The sequence below is a fragment of the Microcaecilia unicolor genome, unplaced genomic scaffold, assembly GCF_901765095.1.
Source record: "Microcaecilia unicolor unplaced genomic scaffold, aMicUni1.1, whole genome shotgun sequence".
In the NCBI taxonomy this organism is placed as follows: Eukaryota; Metazoa; Chordata; class Amphibia; order Gymnophiona; family Siphonopidae; genus Microcaecilia; species Microcaecilia unicolor.
In genome coordinates, this window is record NW_021963193.1 from 24,994 (window position 1) to 38,002 (window position 13,009).

At 41.2% G+C, this 13,009-nt stretch overlaps 1 protein-coding gene across 1 annotated transcript in view; it reads left to right on the forward strand.

Moving 5' to 3' along the window:
* Positions 1-13,009, forward strand: part of LOC115459060 (midasin-like) — a gene marked incomplete at both ends in the record, with an annotated part of 142,006 nt that overhangs the window by 24,143 nt on the left and 104,854 nt on the right. The window contains 3 exons of the mRNA XM_030188924.1: positions 1,112-1,336; positions 11,368-11,475; positions 12,793-12,985. Coding sequence (XP_030044784.1) covers positions 1,112-1,336; positions 11,368-11,475; positions 12,793-12,985 — 526 coding nt within the window. The remainder of the gene's footprint in view (positions 1-1,111; positions 1,337-11,367; positions 11,476-12,792; positions 12,986-13,009) is intronic.

A 13,009-nucleotide genomic window follows, 5' to 3' on the forward strand; every position in this document is an offset into this window, starting at 1 on the left:
AGGTCAAAGATATTAAACATAATGGAAGAAATAATCCTAGATTCCACTTTGTTCTATCAGAATTGCCTTTATTTTTGGTTGCAATATAAAAGCAGATCTGCCAAGAAAACTGCCTTTGGAAGTTGTTGTTACTTAGATTTCATACGGTAGAATCACCCATGAACTGTGCAAGAAAAGAACTTCAGCAAAAGTATTTTTTTTTCTTGCATGTACATACACAACAATGTTCCAGGAACTGAATTCCGAGGTCTGGGCAAACAGGTTTTTTTTAAATGTTGATTTTATTTACTCAAATGTATTATTGAAATTACATTTACAATCAGTCAAGTAATTAGTAGATGATCAGTCAAAAGTAGATTGAGTGAAACCAAACCCTGGAAGTTAGGATTGTTTTGTTCTCACATACCTCTTGGATTTGTGATCTGCTTTGCTTAGTTTGCTAACAAATATTTGGGGTAACTAGCTTCAGTTTGCTCAGCTGTGGAGTTTATTTAATTGATGCTTATATCCCACATTATCCAAATATTATTTAGTTCAATGTGGCTTACAATATGAATAGTAATAACAGAGTTCATACAATATATTGTGGATACAAATTGTAGTGTGTGTAAAGAATATACAACATATTGAGATTTAATCAATAGTAAATAATCAATACTGTTTAAGCATTTATTAGTTACAGTTAATGTAGGAACTTGGTGAAGAGAAAGGCCTTTAAGGATTTACTGAAAGTCAAGTAGTTGGCGATCCATCTTATTTTATTAGGAATGGAATTCCATCAGTTGGTGCCCAGAAGAGAGAAATCCCTATATTGTATGGATTTGTATTTGATGCTCTTCTAACTAGGGTAGTGTAATATAAGTTAGTCCCTACACATACTTTTTTTTTTTTTTTGGGGGGGGGGGGGGGGAGTTCCTCTTTTTTGTTGACGTCTCATATATCATGCAGATATTAGCTTGTCCTTGTCTACATGTTAGCTTGTATTTTATATTGGAAGTGTATTGCCAGCCCTGTGCTTGGTGTGAAAACACACTTGCACTTGCTGGCACGTTGCTGTGATGTATTGGGAGTATCTCAATATTTTCTGGATGTGTTCTTACCTCTTCTACAGGTTTGCCTTGCGATATTTTCAGGTTTCTTCACCAGTATTCCAGAGACTCTTTCTGGAGAGTTCAGACTCGAGCACAATCCGTTATGGGCGCAGGCGAATGAAACTTCGTGACTTGATGGAAGCCGCGTACCGGTTCCTGCAGCATGAACCATCTTTATTGCGTGAATTATGGGATTGGAGTGTGTGCCTGCCACTACTCAGGAGCCATGACACTGCTGTCCGCTGGTGTGTCTTTATTTTCAGTTGATAATTGATAGTCTGCAATTTGTGGGCAGTAAAGGCCAGATATTTTATGCAATAGAATTCATATACCATAAGTAACGTGGGACCTAACTACAGTGATATGGACACACTGGCTTGGATTCCCCTGCCTACTAATATCCAGCTATCACTACCCACTGTGTAGCAAAACAAATTGCTTAGAACACCCAAGGAATTTAGGTTTCAATTTCTCATATTTCTGTTTCTGTAATTTGTTAGAATTCTTACTCCTTATTTTTCTTCACAAGCTCTCTATTCCCCCTCAACCCCCAGCAACAGCTTGGGTCACTCTGCATAAAACACAGGGATCTACACTGTGCCAAGTTAGGGGATGGCAGGTCCACCGAGACAACCCTTGGCATCTCTTTTGGCTGATGGGAGATTCTGCTGAAAGTGGGTGCTGCCTTACTTTACTCCTTGGGCCTGCACCCTAATTTTTATTTTATCCATTTTTTAGATGTTGACTTGAAAGTGCAATGCTATATAATCTTTCAAGGAGGAAATTCTGTATAAAAAGAAAAATGATTTAATGTGCTTAAGGTATTTTCTTAGTGATGTGTTAATTAGCAACTGGTATCTGTAACACTCTGTGTTCCCCAAAAGTTGTCTGCAGATGATTGCAGAATAAGAAGCTTAGGGCGTCTCTTACTAAGGCGCACTCACGTTTTTAGCATTCCTGTGGCTGTCTCTAATGTTTAGCGCGCCCACAGTTTCAGCGCACTAAAAACATGCACGTGCCTTAGTAAAAGACGCCCTAAATTTGTACAGAAAGTACCCTGTTTTAATTATAAACAGAATTTGATAGGCAAGAAGGACCACCAAGTTTAGTTTAGTCAGGTAATTTTCTTTGCTTGTTGAAACTCTGTAGATCTTAGTTGCTTGCTGTGATTACCATGCTCACTGCTTGATATCTCATAGTTCAGGCACCATTTTTGCCATCACTGTCTACAGGGAAATGCTGTTCAATGCCTGTCGTTCTTTTTCTGAGAATCATTCTTCCTTATGTTAGTCTTCAGTCTACCCTACTTGGTTCATCAAATCATGATCCCTTTATATAGCATTCTATTTGTTCTATAAAATGTTTATGTATTTGATGTGCATGAATGTGTTTATTGTATTGTCTGTCCCCTCACGTAAGATATTTCTATGCAGGTCCTAAAGTCTTGCTTTTAAGATTCTGAGTGTCTGTAAGCTGAGAAAGACCAGCAATCTTGAGAGTCAGGTTTTTCAAATACTCCTATTTCTGCTTCCCCATTACCTATCAAAAATAACAGCCCCCAATTATAAATGTTAATTCAGCACATTCCAGCAGTGCAGCAACAGAGTATAGATTAAATCAATAACCTTTCACAAATGTCTTGCATCAAGTTCAGCATTTTTGCCATTTTCAGATAATTCCTATAAGGATCATCAACGTTGCTATCACAGTCTTCAAAAACAACACTTTGCAAATCTTCATCGATCATTAAATTTTTATAATTTTTGAAATTTTGTGATTTTGATAAATTTTCTTTAAAAATATGAGAAAGCAGGACAAAGGATGCACATTATCTCCTTCAACTTCTAAGCAGCTTGTAGATCAAGGAAAAAAGCACAGTTTGAAGTGCCTGTATACAAATTCTAGAAGCCCCAAAAAATAAGATGGGCGTTAAGAGTATATAGTACTGAATAATGAGGTAGATATGGCTTGGTGGAAAGAGGGCAATCAATGGGACACTGGGTTAACAGGGTACAAATTGTAACACAATGATAGAGAGGATCAAATTGGAGGGGGGAGGGGGTGTGCGCTATATGTTAAAGAGGGAATTGAGTCAAATAAAAGAAACATTCTGCATGAAACAAATAGCAACATGGTATCATTATAGCTAGAAATTCCATGTGTAAAGGGAAGGAGTATTCTTGTAGTGCTGTACTACCGTACGTCGGGACAGAACGAACAGATAGATGAAGAAATGTTTACAGAGATTAGGAAAGCTGACAAATTGGGCAACGCTATAATAATGGGTGATTTCAATTTCCATGATATTGACTGGATAAATATTATATCAGGGAGTGCCATGGAGGTAAAATTTCTAGATGTAATAAATGACTGCTTCTTGGAGCAACTGGTCCAGGAACCGATGAGAGGGGGAGCCATTTTGGATCTAATCCTTAATGGTGTGCAGGGCATAGTACAAGATTTGGCGATTTTGGGTGCTCTGGGAGACAGTGATCATAACATGATAAAGTTTGAGCTACTATGTGGGCTGAACCTGTAAAGGAAATCTACTGTAGCTGTATTTAATTTTCGAAAGGGCAACTAGAATAAAATGAGGAAAATGGTTGAAAAGAAGCTAAAAGGATTGGTTGCTAAGGTTAGGACACTGAATCAGGCATGGACGTTATTCAGAAATACCACTGTGGACGTTATTCAGACTTACTATCTTGGAAGTCCAGACCAGATGCATTCCACCTCTTTGCAAAATTGGAAAGAAGAGAAAACGACAGCCAGCATGGTTAAAAGGTGAAGTAAAAGAGGTTATTAGCCAAAATATTGTTCTTCAAAGAATGGAAAAAGGACCCAAATGAAGAAAACAAGCAGCAACATAAACACTGGCAAGTCAGATACAAAGCATTAATAAGGCTAAAAGAGAATATGAACTTACCGCAGAGGCTAAAACTCACAGTAACAAATTTTTCAAGGACATCAGAAGCAGAAAGCCTGTGAGGAAATGTGTGAGACTGTTGGATCACGAAGGAGCAAAAGGGGCACTCGGAGGACAAGGCCATAGTGGAGGAGCTGAATGAATTCTTTGCTTCTGACTTTACGGAAGAAGATATGAGATCTGCCTGTACTGGAAATGGTTTTCAAGGGTGGTGATGCGGAGGAACTGAAAGTAATCTTGGTGAACCTGGAAGATGTACTGAGCCAAACTGACAAAGAGTAGTAAATCACTGGCCTGGATGGCATACATCCAAGGGTACTCAAAGAACTGAAGCATGAAATTGCTGATTACGACAAAATGAGAAAAATGGTGAAAAAAAGACTGAAAGGAGCAGCTCGCAGAGTAAAAAACTTGCATCAGGCGTGGATGCTGTTTAAAAACACCATCCTGGAGGTTCAGGACAAATATATTCCACGTATTAGAAAAAAGGGAAAAAAGACTAAACGTCAGCCGGCGTGGCTAAACAGTAAGATAAAGGAAATCATTAGAGCCAAAAAACAATCCTTCAGAAAGTGGAGAAGAGAACCAACTGAAAGTAACAGGATAGATCATAAGGAATGCCAAGCCAAATGCAAAGCGGAGATAAGGAGGGCAAAAAAGGACTTTGAGAAGAAATTAGCGTTGGAAGCAAAAATACATAGTAAAAACTTTTTTAGATACATTAAAAGCAGGAAACCGGCCAAAGAGTCGGTTGGGCCGCTGGACGAAAATGGTGTTAAAGGGGCGATCAAGGAGGACAAAGCCGTAGCGGAGAAATTAAATGAATTCTTTGCTTCGGTCTTCACCGAGGAGGATTTGGGGGGGGGGACACCGGTGCCGGAAAGAATATTTGAAGCGGGGGAGTCGGAGAAACTAAACAAATTCTCTGTAACCTTGGAGGATGTAATGGGTCAGTTCAGCAAGCTGAAGAGTAGTAAATCACCGGGACCTGATGGTATTCATCCCAGAGTATTAATAGAACTAAAAAATGAACTTGCGGAGCTACTGTTAGAAATATGCAATCTGTCCCTAAAATCGAGTGTAGTACCGGAAGACTGGAGGGTAGCCAATGTTACTCCGATTTTTAAGAAGGGTTCCAGAGGAGATCCGGGAAATTATAGACCGGTGAGTCTGACGTCGGTGCCGGGCAAGATGGTGGAGGCTATTATTAAGAATAAAATTGCAGAGCATATACAAAAACATGGACTGATGAGACAAAGTCAGCACGGATTTAGTGAAGGGAAGTCTTGCCTCACCAATCTAATGCATTTTTTGAGGGGGTAAGCAAACATGTGGACAATGGGGAGCCGGTTGATATTGTATATCTGGATTTTCAGAAGGCGTTTGACAAAGTGCCGCACGAAAGACTCCTGAAGAAATTGCAGAGTCATGGAATCGGAGGTAGGGTATTATTATGGATTAAGAACTGGTTGAAAGATAGGAAGCAGAGAGTAGGATTGCGTGGCCAGTATTCTCAGTGGAGGAGGGTAGTTAGTGGGGTCCCGCAGGGGTCTGTGCTGGGTCCGTTGCTTTTTAATGTATTTATAAATGACCTAGAGATGGGAATAACTAGTGAGGTAATTAAATTCGCCGATGACACAAAATTATTCAGGGTCGTCAAGTCGCAGGAGGAATGTGAACGATTACAGGAGGACCTTGCGAGACTGGGAGAATGGGCGTGCAAGTGGCAGATGAAGTTCAATGTTGACAAGTGCAAAGTGATGCATGTGGGTAAGAGGAACCCGAATTATAGCTACGTATTGCAAGGTTCCGCGTTAGGAGTTACGGATCAAGAAAGGGATCTGGGTGTCGTCGTCGATGATACGCTGAAACCTTCTGCTCAGTGTGCTGCTGCGGCTAGGAAAGCGAATAGAATGTTGGGTGTTATTAGGAAGGGTATGGAGTCCAGGTGTGCGGATGTTATAATGCCGTTGTATCGCTCCATGGTGCGACCGCACCTGGAGTATTGTGTTCAGTACTGGTCTCCGTATCTCAAAAAAGATATAGTAGAATTGGAAAAGGTACAGCGAAGGGCGACGAAAATGATAGTGGGGATGGGACGACTTTCCTATGAAGAGAGGCTGAGAAGGCTAGGGCTTTTCAGCTTGGAGAAGAGACGGCTGAGGGGAGATATGATAGAAGTGTATAAAATAATGAGTGGAATGGATCGGGTGGATGTGAAGCGACTGTTCACGCTATCCAAAAATACTAGGACTAGAGGGCATGAGTTGAAGCTACAGTGTGGTAAATTTAAAACGAATCGGAGAAAATTTTTCTTCACCCAACGTGTAATTAGACTCTGGAATTCATTGCCGGAGAACGTGGTACGGGCGGTTAGCTTGACGGAGTTTAAAAAGGGGTTAGATAGATTCCTAAAGGACAAGTCCATAGACCGCTATTAAATGGACTGGAAAAATTCCTCATTTTTAGGTATAACTTGTCTGGAATGTTTTTACGTTTGGGGAGCGTGCCAGGTGCCCTTGACCTGGATTGGCCACTGTTGGTGACAGGATGCTGGGCTAGATGGACCTTTGGTCTTTCCCAGTATGGCACTACTTATGTACTTATGATCTGCTGTAACCTGTTGTTAAAATTGTCATTAGTACCTGAAAATTGGAGTAAGGCCAATGTGACACCGATTATTAAAAATGGTTCTAGGGGTGATCTGGGAAACTATAGACTGGTGAACCTGATATTGGTGCTGGGCAAAATAGTGGAAACAGTTAGAAAAATAAAATTACGGAACACGTAGACAAACATGACTTAATGGAACAGAGTCAGCATGGGTTCAGCCGAGGGAAGTCTTGCCTCACCAATTTGCTTCATTTCTTTGAAGGTGTGGATAAACGTGTGGATAAAAGTGAGCCGGATGATGTACTGTATCCAGATTTTCAGAAAGCGTTTGATAATGTTATTCGTGAGAGACGTCTGAGAAGATTAGAGTCATGGGATAGGAGGCAAGGTTCTGGTGTGGAGTAGGAATTGGTTATTGGACAGAAAACAGAGGGTAGGGTTAAGTGGTCATTTTTGTCAATGGAGGAGGGTGAACAGTGGAGTCCTACAGGGATCACTATTATTATTAGCATTTGTATAGCACTACCAGACGCACGCAGCGCTGAACACCTAATACAAAGAGACAGTCCCTGCTCAAAAGAGCTTACAATCTAAATAATACAGACAAGACAGTTACGGGTGAGGGAAGTAATAGGTGAGAAGGGAGGAAGGGACAAGGGGAGGGCAATTGTGGCTAGGAGCTAAAAGCAGCAGTGAAAAGGTGGGTTTTCAGCATAGATTTGGAAACAGGTAGAGATGGAGCTAGACATATAGGTCCAGGAAGGCTATTCCAGGCATAAGGTGCCGTGAGAGAAAAGGAGCGAAGCCTGGAGTTAGCAGTGGAGGAGAAGGACAACAAGAGAGACTTGTCCAGTGAGCGGAGTTCACGGGGAGGAATGTAGGGAGAGATGAGAGCGGAGAGGTAATGGGGGGCTGCAGAGTGGATGCATTTAAAGGTCAGTACGAGAAGTTTAAACAATGCGGAAGTGGACAGGGAGCCAGTGAAGTGACTTGAGGAGCAGGCTAGTGTGGGTATAATGATTCTGGCGGAAAACAAGTCGTGCCGCAGAATTTTGGACAGATTGGAGAGGAGAGAGATGGCTGATCAGAAGACCAGTGAGAAGTAAATTGCAATAGTTCAAGCGAGAGGCGACAAGGGTGTGGATAAGGGTTCTGGCAGCGTATTCAGAAAGGAAGGGGCGGATTTTGCTAATATTGTAGATACAGAAGCGACAGGTTTTGGCGATCTGTTGAATATGGGCAGAGAGGGAGAGAGAGGAATCAAAGATGACTCCAAGGTTACGAGCCGAGGAGACAGGGAGGATGTGAGAGCCATTAACAGAGATATAGAAAGGGGGAAGAGTGGGTTTAGGGGGAAAATGAGAAGTTCCGTTTTGGTCATGTTGAGCTTTAGATGGCGTTGAGACATCCAAGCAGCAATGTCAGACAAGCAGGCTGAGATTTTGTCCTGGATCGAGGTTGAGATTTCAGGGGTGGAGATGTAGTAGATCTGAGAGTCATCAGCGTAAAGATGGTACTGGAAGCCATGGGATGAAATCAGGGTACCAAGGGAAGAAGTATAGATGGAGAAGAGGAGGGGTCCAAGGACAGAACCCTGAGGCACACCAACAGAAAGCGGGACTGGTGCTATTTAACATATTTATAAATGATAGGGAAATCGGAATGACGAGTGAGTTAATGAAATTTGCAGATTACACACAAGTATTCAAGGTTGGTTGAAATGCATGCAGACTGTGAAATATTGCAGGAAGGCCTTAGGATATTGGAAGACTGGGCATCCTTTTGAGATCCTGTGTGCTTGTTCCATTGTTCCTTGAATTTAGCTAGTCTTCATCTTCATTACCTCCATCAGGAGGCTGTTTCTCCCTTTCCACAAAGAAGTGGTTCTTTAGATTACTCTTGAGTCTGTCCTCTTTCATCCTGTGCCCCTTTATTCCATAATATCCTTTCAGGTGAAAAAGAACTGTCTCCTGTGTACTTATGCCATGCAGATTTTTTTAAATGTCTTACTCCTTCCTCACCTGCCTTTTCTACAAGTTACACGTATTGAGATCTTTGTCCCCATATGCTTTATGACAGAGACCACTGACCATTCTAGTTGATACTATCTGACCTGACTCCATCCTGTTTATATCTTGTTGAAGTTGCATTTTTCAGGTTTGGACAAATTCCTGGAGGAAAAGTCCATAGTCTGCTATTGAGAGACACATGCCCTGGGATTTGTAGTAGTGTTGCCACGATTTGGGTTTCTGCCAGGTACTTGTGACCTGGCTTGACCACTGTTTAGAAAACAGGATATTGGGCTAGATGGACTATTGGTCTGACCCAGTATGGCTACTCGTATGTTCTTATAATTGTACACAATATTTTAAATAGTCTCACCAGAGGAGATGAAGGTGTCTCTGTATTTTTCCTCCTGGCCATTCTTCTCCCTATGCACCCAGGTAACCTGGCTTTTGCTGCCGCCTTTTCTACCTGTTTGGCCACCTTAAGATCATCATTTTATGCTCATTCATAAGTCCTACTCTTCTGTTGTGCACAGAAGTACTTCATCCCCTATACTGTACTGCTCCCTTGGGCTTTTGCAGCCCAAATGCATGATCCTGTAATTTTAGCTTTAAATCTCAGCTGATAAATTCTGAAACATTCTTAGGACGAAGAAGGGCAACCTTCGAAAGCTAATCAAGAAATGTATTAAGTTATGTCCAATAAAAAAGGTATCATCTTATTTTCTTTTCCATGTTTTATTTTGTTTGATTTCTATTGATAACCTTTAAGAGTGGACTAACACGGCTACCACACCTCTCTACTTATGAAACATTTTTGAAGCTTCTCTAGTTCCCACCTCATGTTTACTATATTTCAGATTTCGTTATTATCCACAAAGAAGTAAAGTTTATCAGACAGCTATATTGTTTTGAAACTTTTTAAAAAGAACCTGACCAAGAACTGATCTTGTGGCATATTGCTGGTAGTATCCCTTCAGAGTGAACTCCATTTACCACTGTCCTTTGTCACCTTCTGCTCAACTGGTTTCTAACTTGGTCACTTTAGGGTAGAACTGTGCGAAAAGGTTTTCTAAAACTTAAGTACATCACATTTAATTCTCTTCCTGGTTCCAGCTGTTTGGTCATCCATACATAATGGAGGGGATGGGGACGCTGCAGTTTGTATTTCTTTAAGTGATGGCTGTGGAGAGCTAAAGCTGTTGCATTTGTACCTGTTGATCATAGTTCTTGCTCAACTTTGTGGTTATACAGCCCCATAAGCTTCTTCTCCAGCACACATTTTCCTATGGGGCTCAAACAGGCAAGGCGAGGAAACCAAAGGTGCAGATGGACTGGTGACTAGACACCTAATTGCATTACCTGTATGTAATATGTGAACTGCTTTGGTTGTACCACAGAAAGATGAAATAAAAAGAATCTAATAAACTTAAATATAAGGAACTTCTTTGAAGAATTTTGTTTAAATATAGTGGAAGCATTTTAGTTTGCAAAAAACCAGCTGGAATATCCACTGAGAGCTGAACTGAGCTGTTGAAGAGCTAGAGACATGACACCACAATGGTAATGCAAAACTGTGCACTTCATGTCTTCTAGGTTCTGTAGTGAAGTCGTACATTATATCTGAAATAGGGCAGTACACTTTTAATTGCACAATTAATCGCGTGGTCCAAATGTGCACCATCTCCTCCCAGCTCCCTTCTCCCATTCCATCCATGGGCACCATCTCTTCCTTTTCCCTTCCCTTCCACTCTACAGGAACCTTCCCCTATGTGGGCACCATCTCCTTCCTTCCCTCTATTCATGATCACCATATGTCGTCTTTTTTTCTGATTCCACTTTCTTCCATAGCCACAGTCCGCATCTTTCTCTTGTCTTTTTTTCTGCTTCCTCTTTCTCCCATGTCCCTCCTGCCCTGCTCTCGCCTTGGTCCGCATAGTTCTGTATTTTTCTGCTTCTCCCGTGTCCCCTGCTGTCACCATGGTCGCAACTTTCTTCGGCACCTCTTCTTACCTCTCCCAGCACGGTACTCCAGCGGCTGCCCTCTCCTCTGTGGCTCCTTCTCTCTCTTCCTCACTGCTGCAGGCTGTGCTGAAAACAGAACTTCCTGTTAGAGAGACGCTGCGAGCAGGGTAAGAAGCAGCACTGTTTTCACTGCAGTGGTGAGCAGGGAGAAGGAGCCGCAGAGGAGAAGGGGGCTGCTGGAGTGCAGTGCTGGGAGAGGTAAGAAAGGTGTCGGCTAGTGGGGGAGGGACGATACTGTTAACTTGTCAAAACTTTTAACGCGAGTTACTCATTTAATGTGTTAACGCGTTAAATGGACAGCCCTAATCCGAAAGTCTAAACGTTTGTTTTAATGTTCTTGTGGTGCCTGAACAGTTTAAATAAACTTGCTATTTCAATGAAAATATTGAATTGAAACGATTGTTATATTACAAATAGTGAATAGCGCTCACAGGGTAATGAAACAGCATTTTTGCTTTCAGAGAAAACTTTTGCTCACCACAACCTGGTCATTAGAGGGAACATTATTGTTGACAGTGTATAGAAGAGCTGAGAGAAAAGATTACTTTTTAAATAAGAGTGAGGATTACATTGAGAAAAACAGAACAAAACAGCAAAAGATGCTGGAGTCTGAGCCACAGGTCTTGCCGAGATCAGTGTGTAACATTGAGCATTTTCATTTTATGGGAAATTGAATATGGTACAGATTTTCTAATTTTTTTTCCAGGTATACTGCAAATTGTTTGGCTGTGGTTACAAGTATGAATGATGAACATCGACTAACATTCCTGAAGAAGATACTCAGTCCAGATGAGATAATATATTTCAAATTGAAGTAAGTCTAGTATTTACAAACAGTCTGGTGTTTTTTTTTTTTTTTTTGTTCTGCATGCTATGTTCCTCCTCCTTAGCCCCCCCATCACCCCATTATGCTGCAGAAACACCTGATTTGTAGCTGTTGGCTCACGTAAGGGTGTCATTATAACAGCCCAGAGTATCCATGTTCTGACTTTTTTATGGGTCTAAAACTTCATCTAAGGACTTCAGAGGGGGGCATATTGTCTCTGTAAAATAGTTGAAAAGGAGAAAAACACTAGATAGGTATATTTTCTTATAAGCCTTGTACGTAAACATTTTAAAAATTAAAAAGAGAGGTTTTTTTGATGTACTAAAATTGCAGAAATAGGCACTTAAAATGTTTTATGTATATGTACATAAAATATATTACAGATACATAGTGAATATTTCTTATTCAGTATATATGAGGGCATTCCTAGTTGGGAGGTTGGGTGCATTTGTGAGATATACACACGTGATGAAATAAGCACATACCAGTGCAAATTGAGCTCTGAGGCAGTCCCAAGTATCTCGGGTGCAATTGTTTGCAGCTGCTTATCAGAGCCTAAGTATCCTGTGGAGTAGAGGCTTAGCCTAATTGTTGGTGCAGTGAGCTGACAACCTGGGGAATTTGGGTTCAGTTCCCACTGTGGGTTCTTGTGACGCTGGGCAAGTTACTTAACTTTCCATTGCCCCAGGTACAAAAACTTAGATTATGAAACCACTAATGACAGAGAAAGTACCTGTATTTAATAAACGTAAACTGCTTGGGTTGTAGTACAGGAAGGCAGTAAATCAAATTCCATTACTCTTTACCCCCCTCCCCCTTATTCTGCATGTAGAAGCTGATTTTTTATAAGACAAGTCTGTATTGATTTTGTTGGTGTTCAGTGGGGTATTTCCAGATAAAATGCGCTCTGTGGTGGTGTCAGTTAAAAAAAAAATTAAAAAAGCTGCTGCTTCCTGTTCAGCTTCTCCTGCAGACTTGTGTAATACCAGTCCACCACCTGAATGCTGGTGGGTGGGTGACAAAACATCTGAAATATCATTGAAGAGGAACTGAGAAGGTAGGATATGCCATAGGCCCACACTTTGTCTTTAAACCCAGCTCCTGACTTAGTGAAAGATGTTTCACTTGACTGGTTTGTTTAAAAGAAAAAAAAAAAAACAAAGCCAGAATGAAATTTCATTTCCATTCTAGGTTTGCAGGTTGCTATGTTATGTTGATACAGGTAGGGGGGGGGGGGATTAACTCTGCTGCATCAGTTTATTGGCCTGGCCCTGCTTCATGAGTTTTTATTTCCCCATGTTGTAGGCTTCTAGAGGAAGTACATGCACAGAATATTGAGAAGTCCCTGGTTCTAGCCAATCCAGACATAACCCTGTGGCACAGGAGAAAAAGCTTACCACATAAGCAGGACCAGATTGTCTCAGAAGATCTTTGTTCCAGTGTAGTTGCAGTTTGTGGAGTTGTGTTACCGAAGCAGCAGCTGAAACCCAAAGATGAGGTAAGCAACAGTCATTTTTCTCTT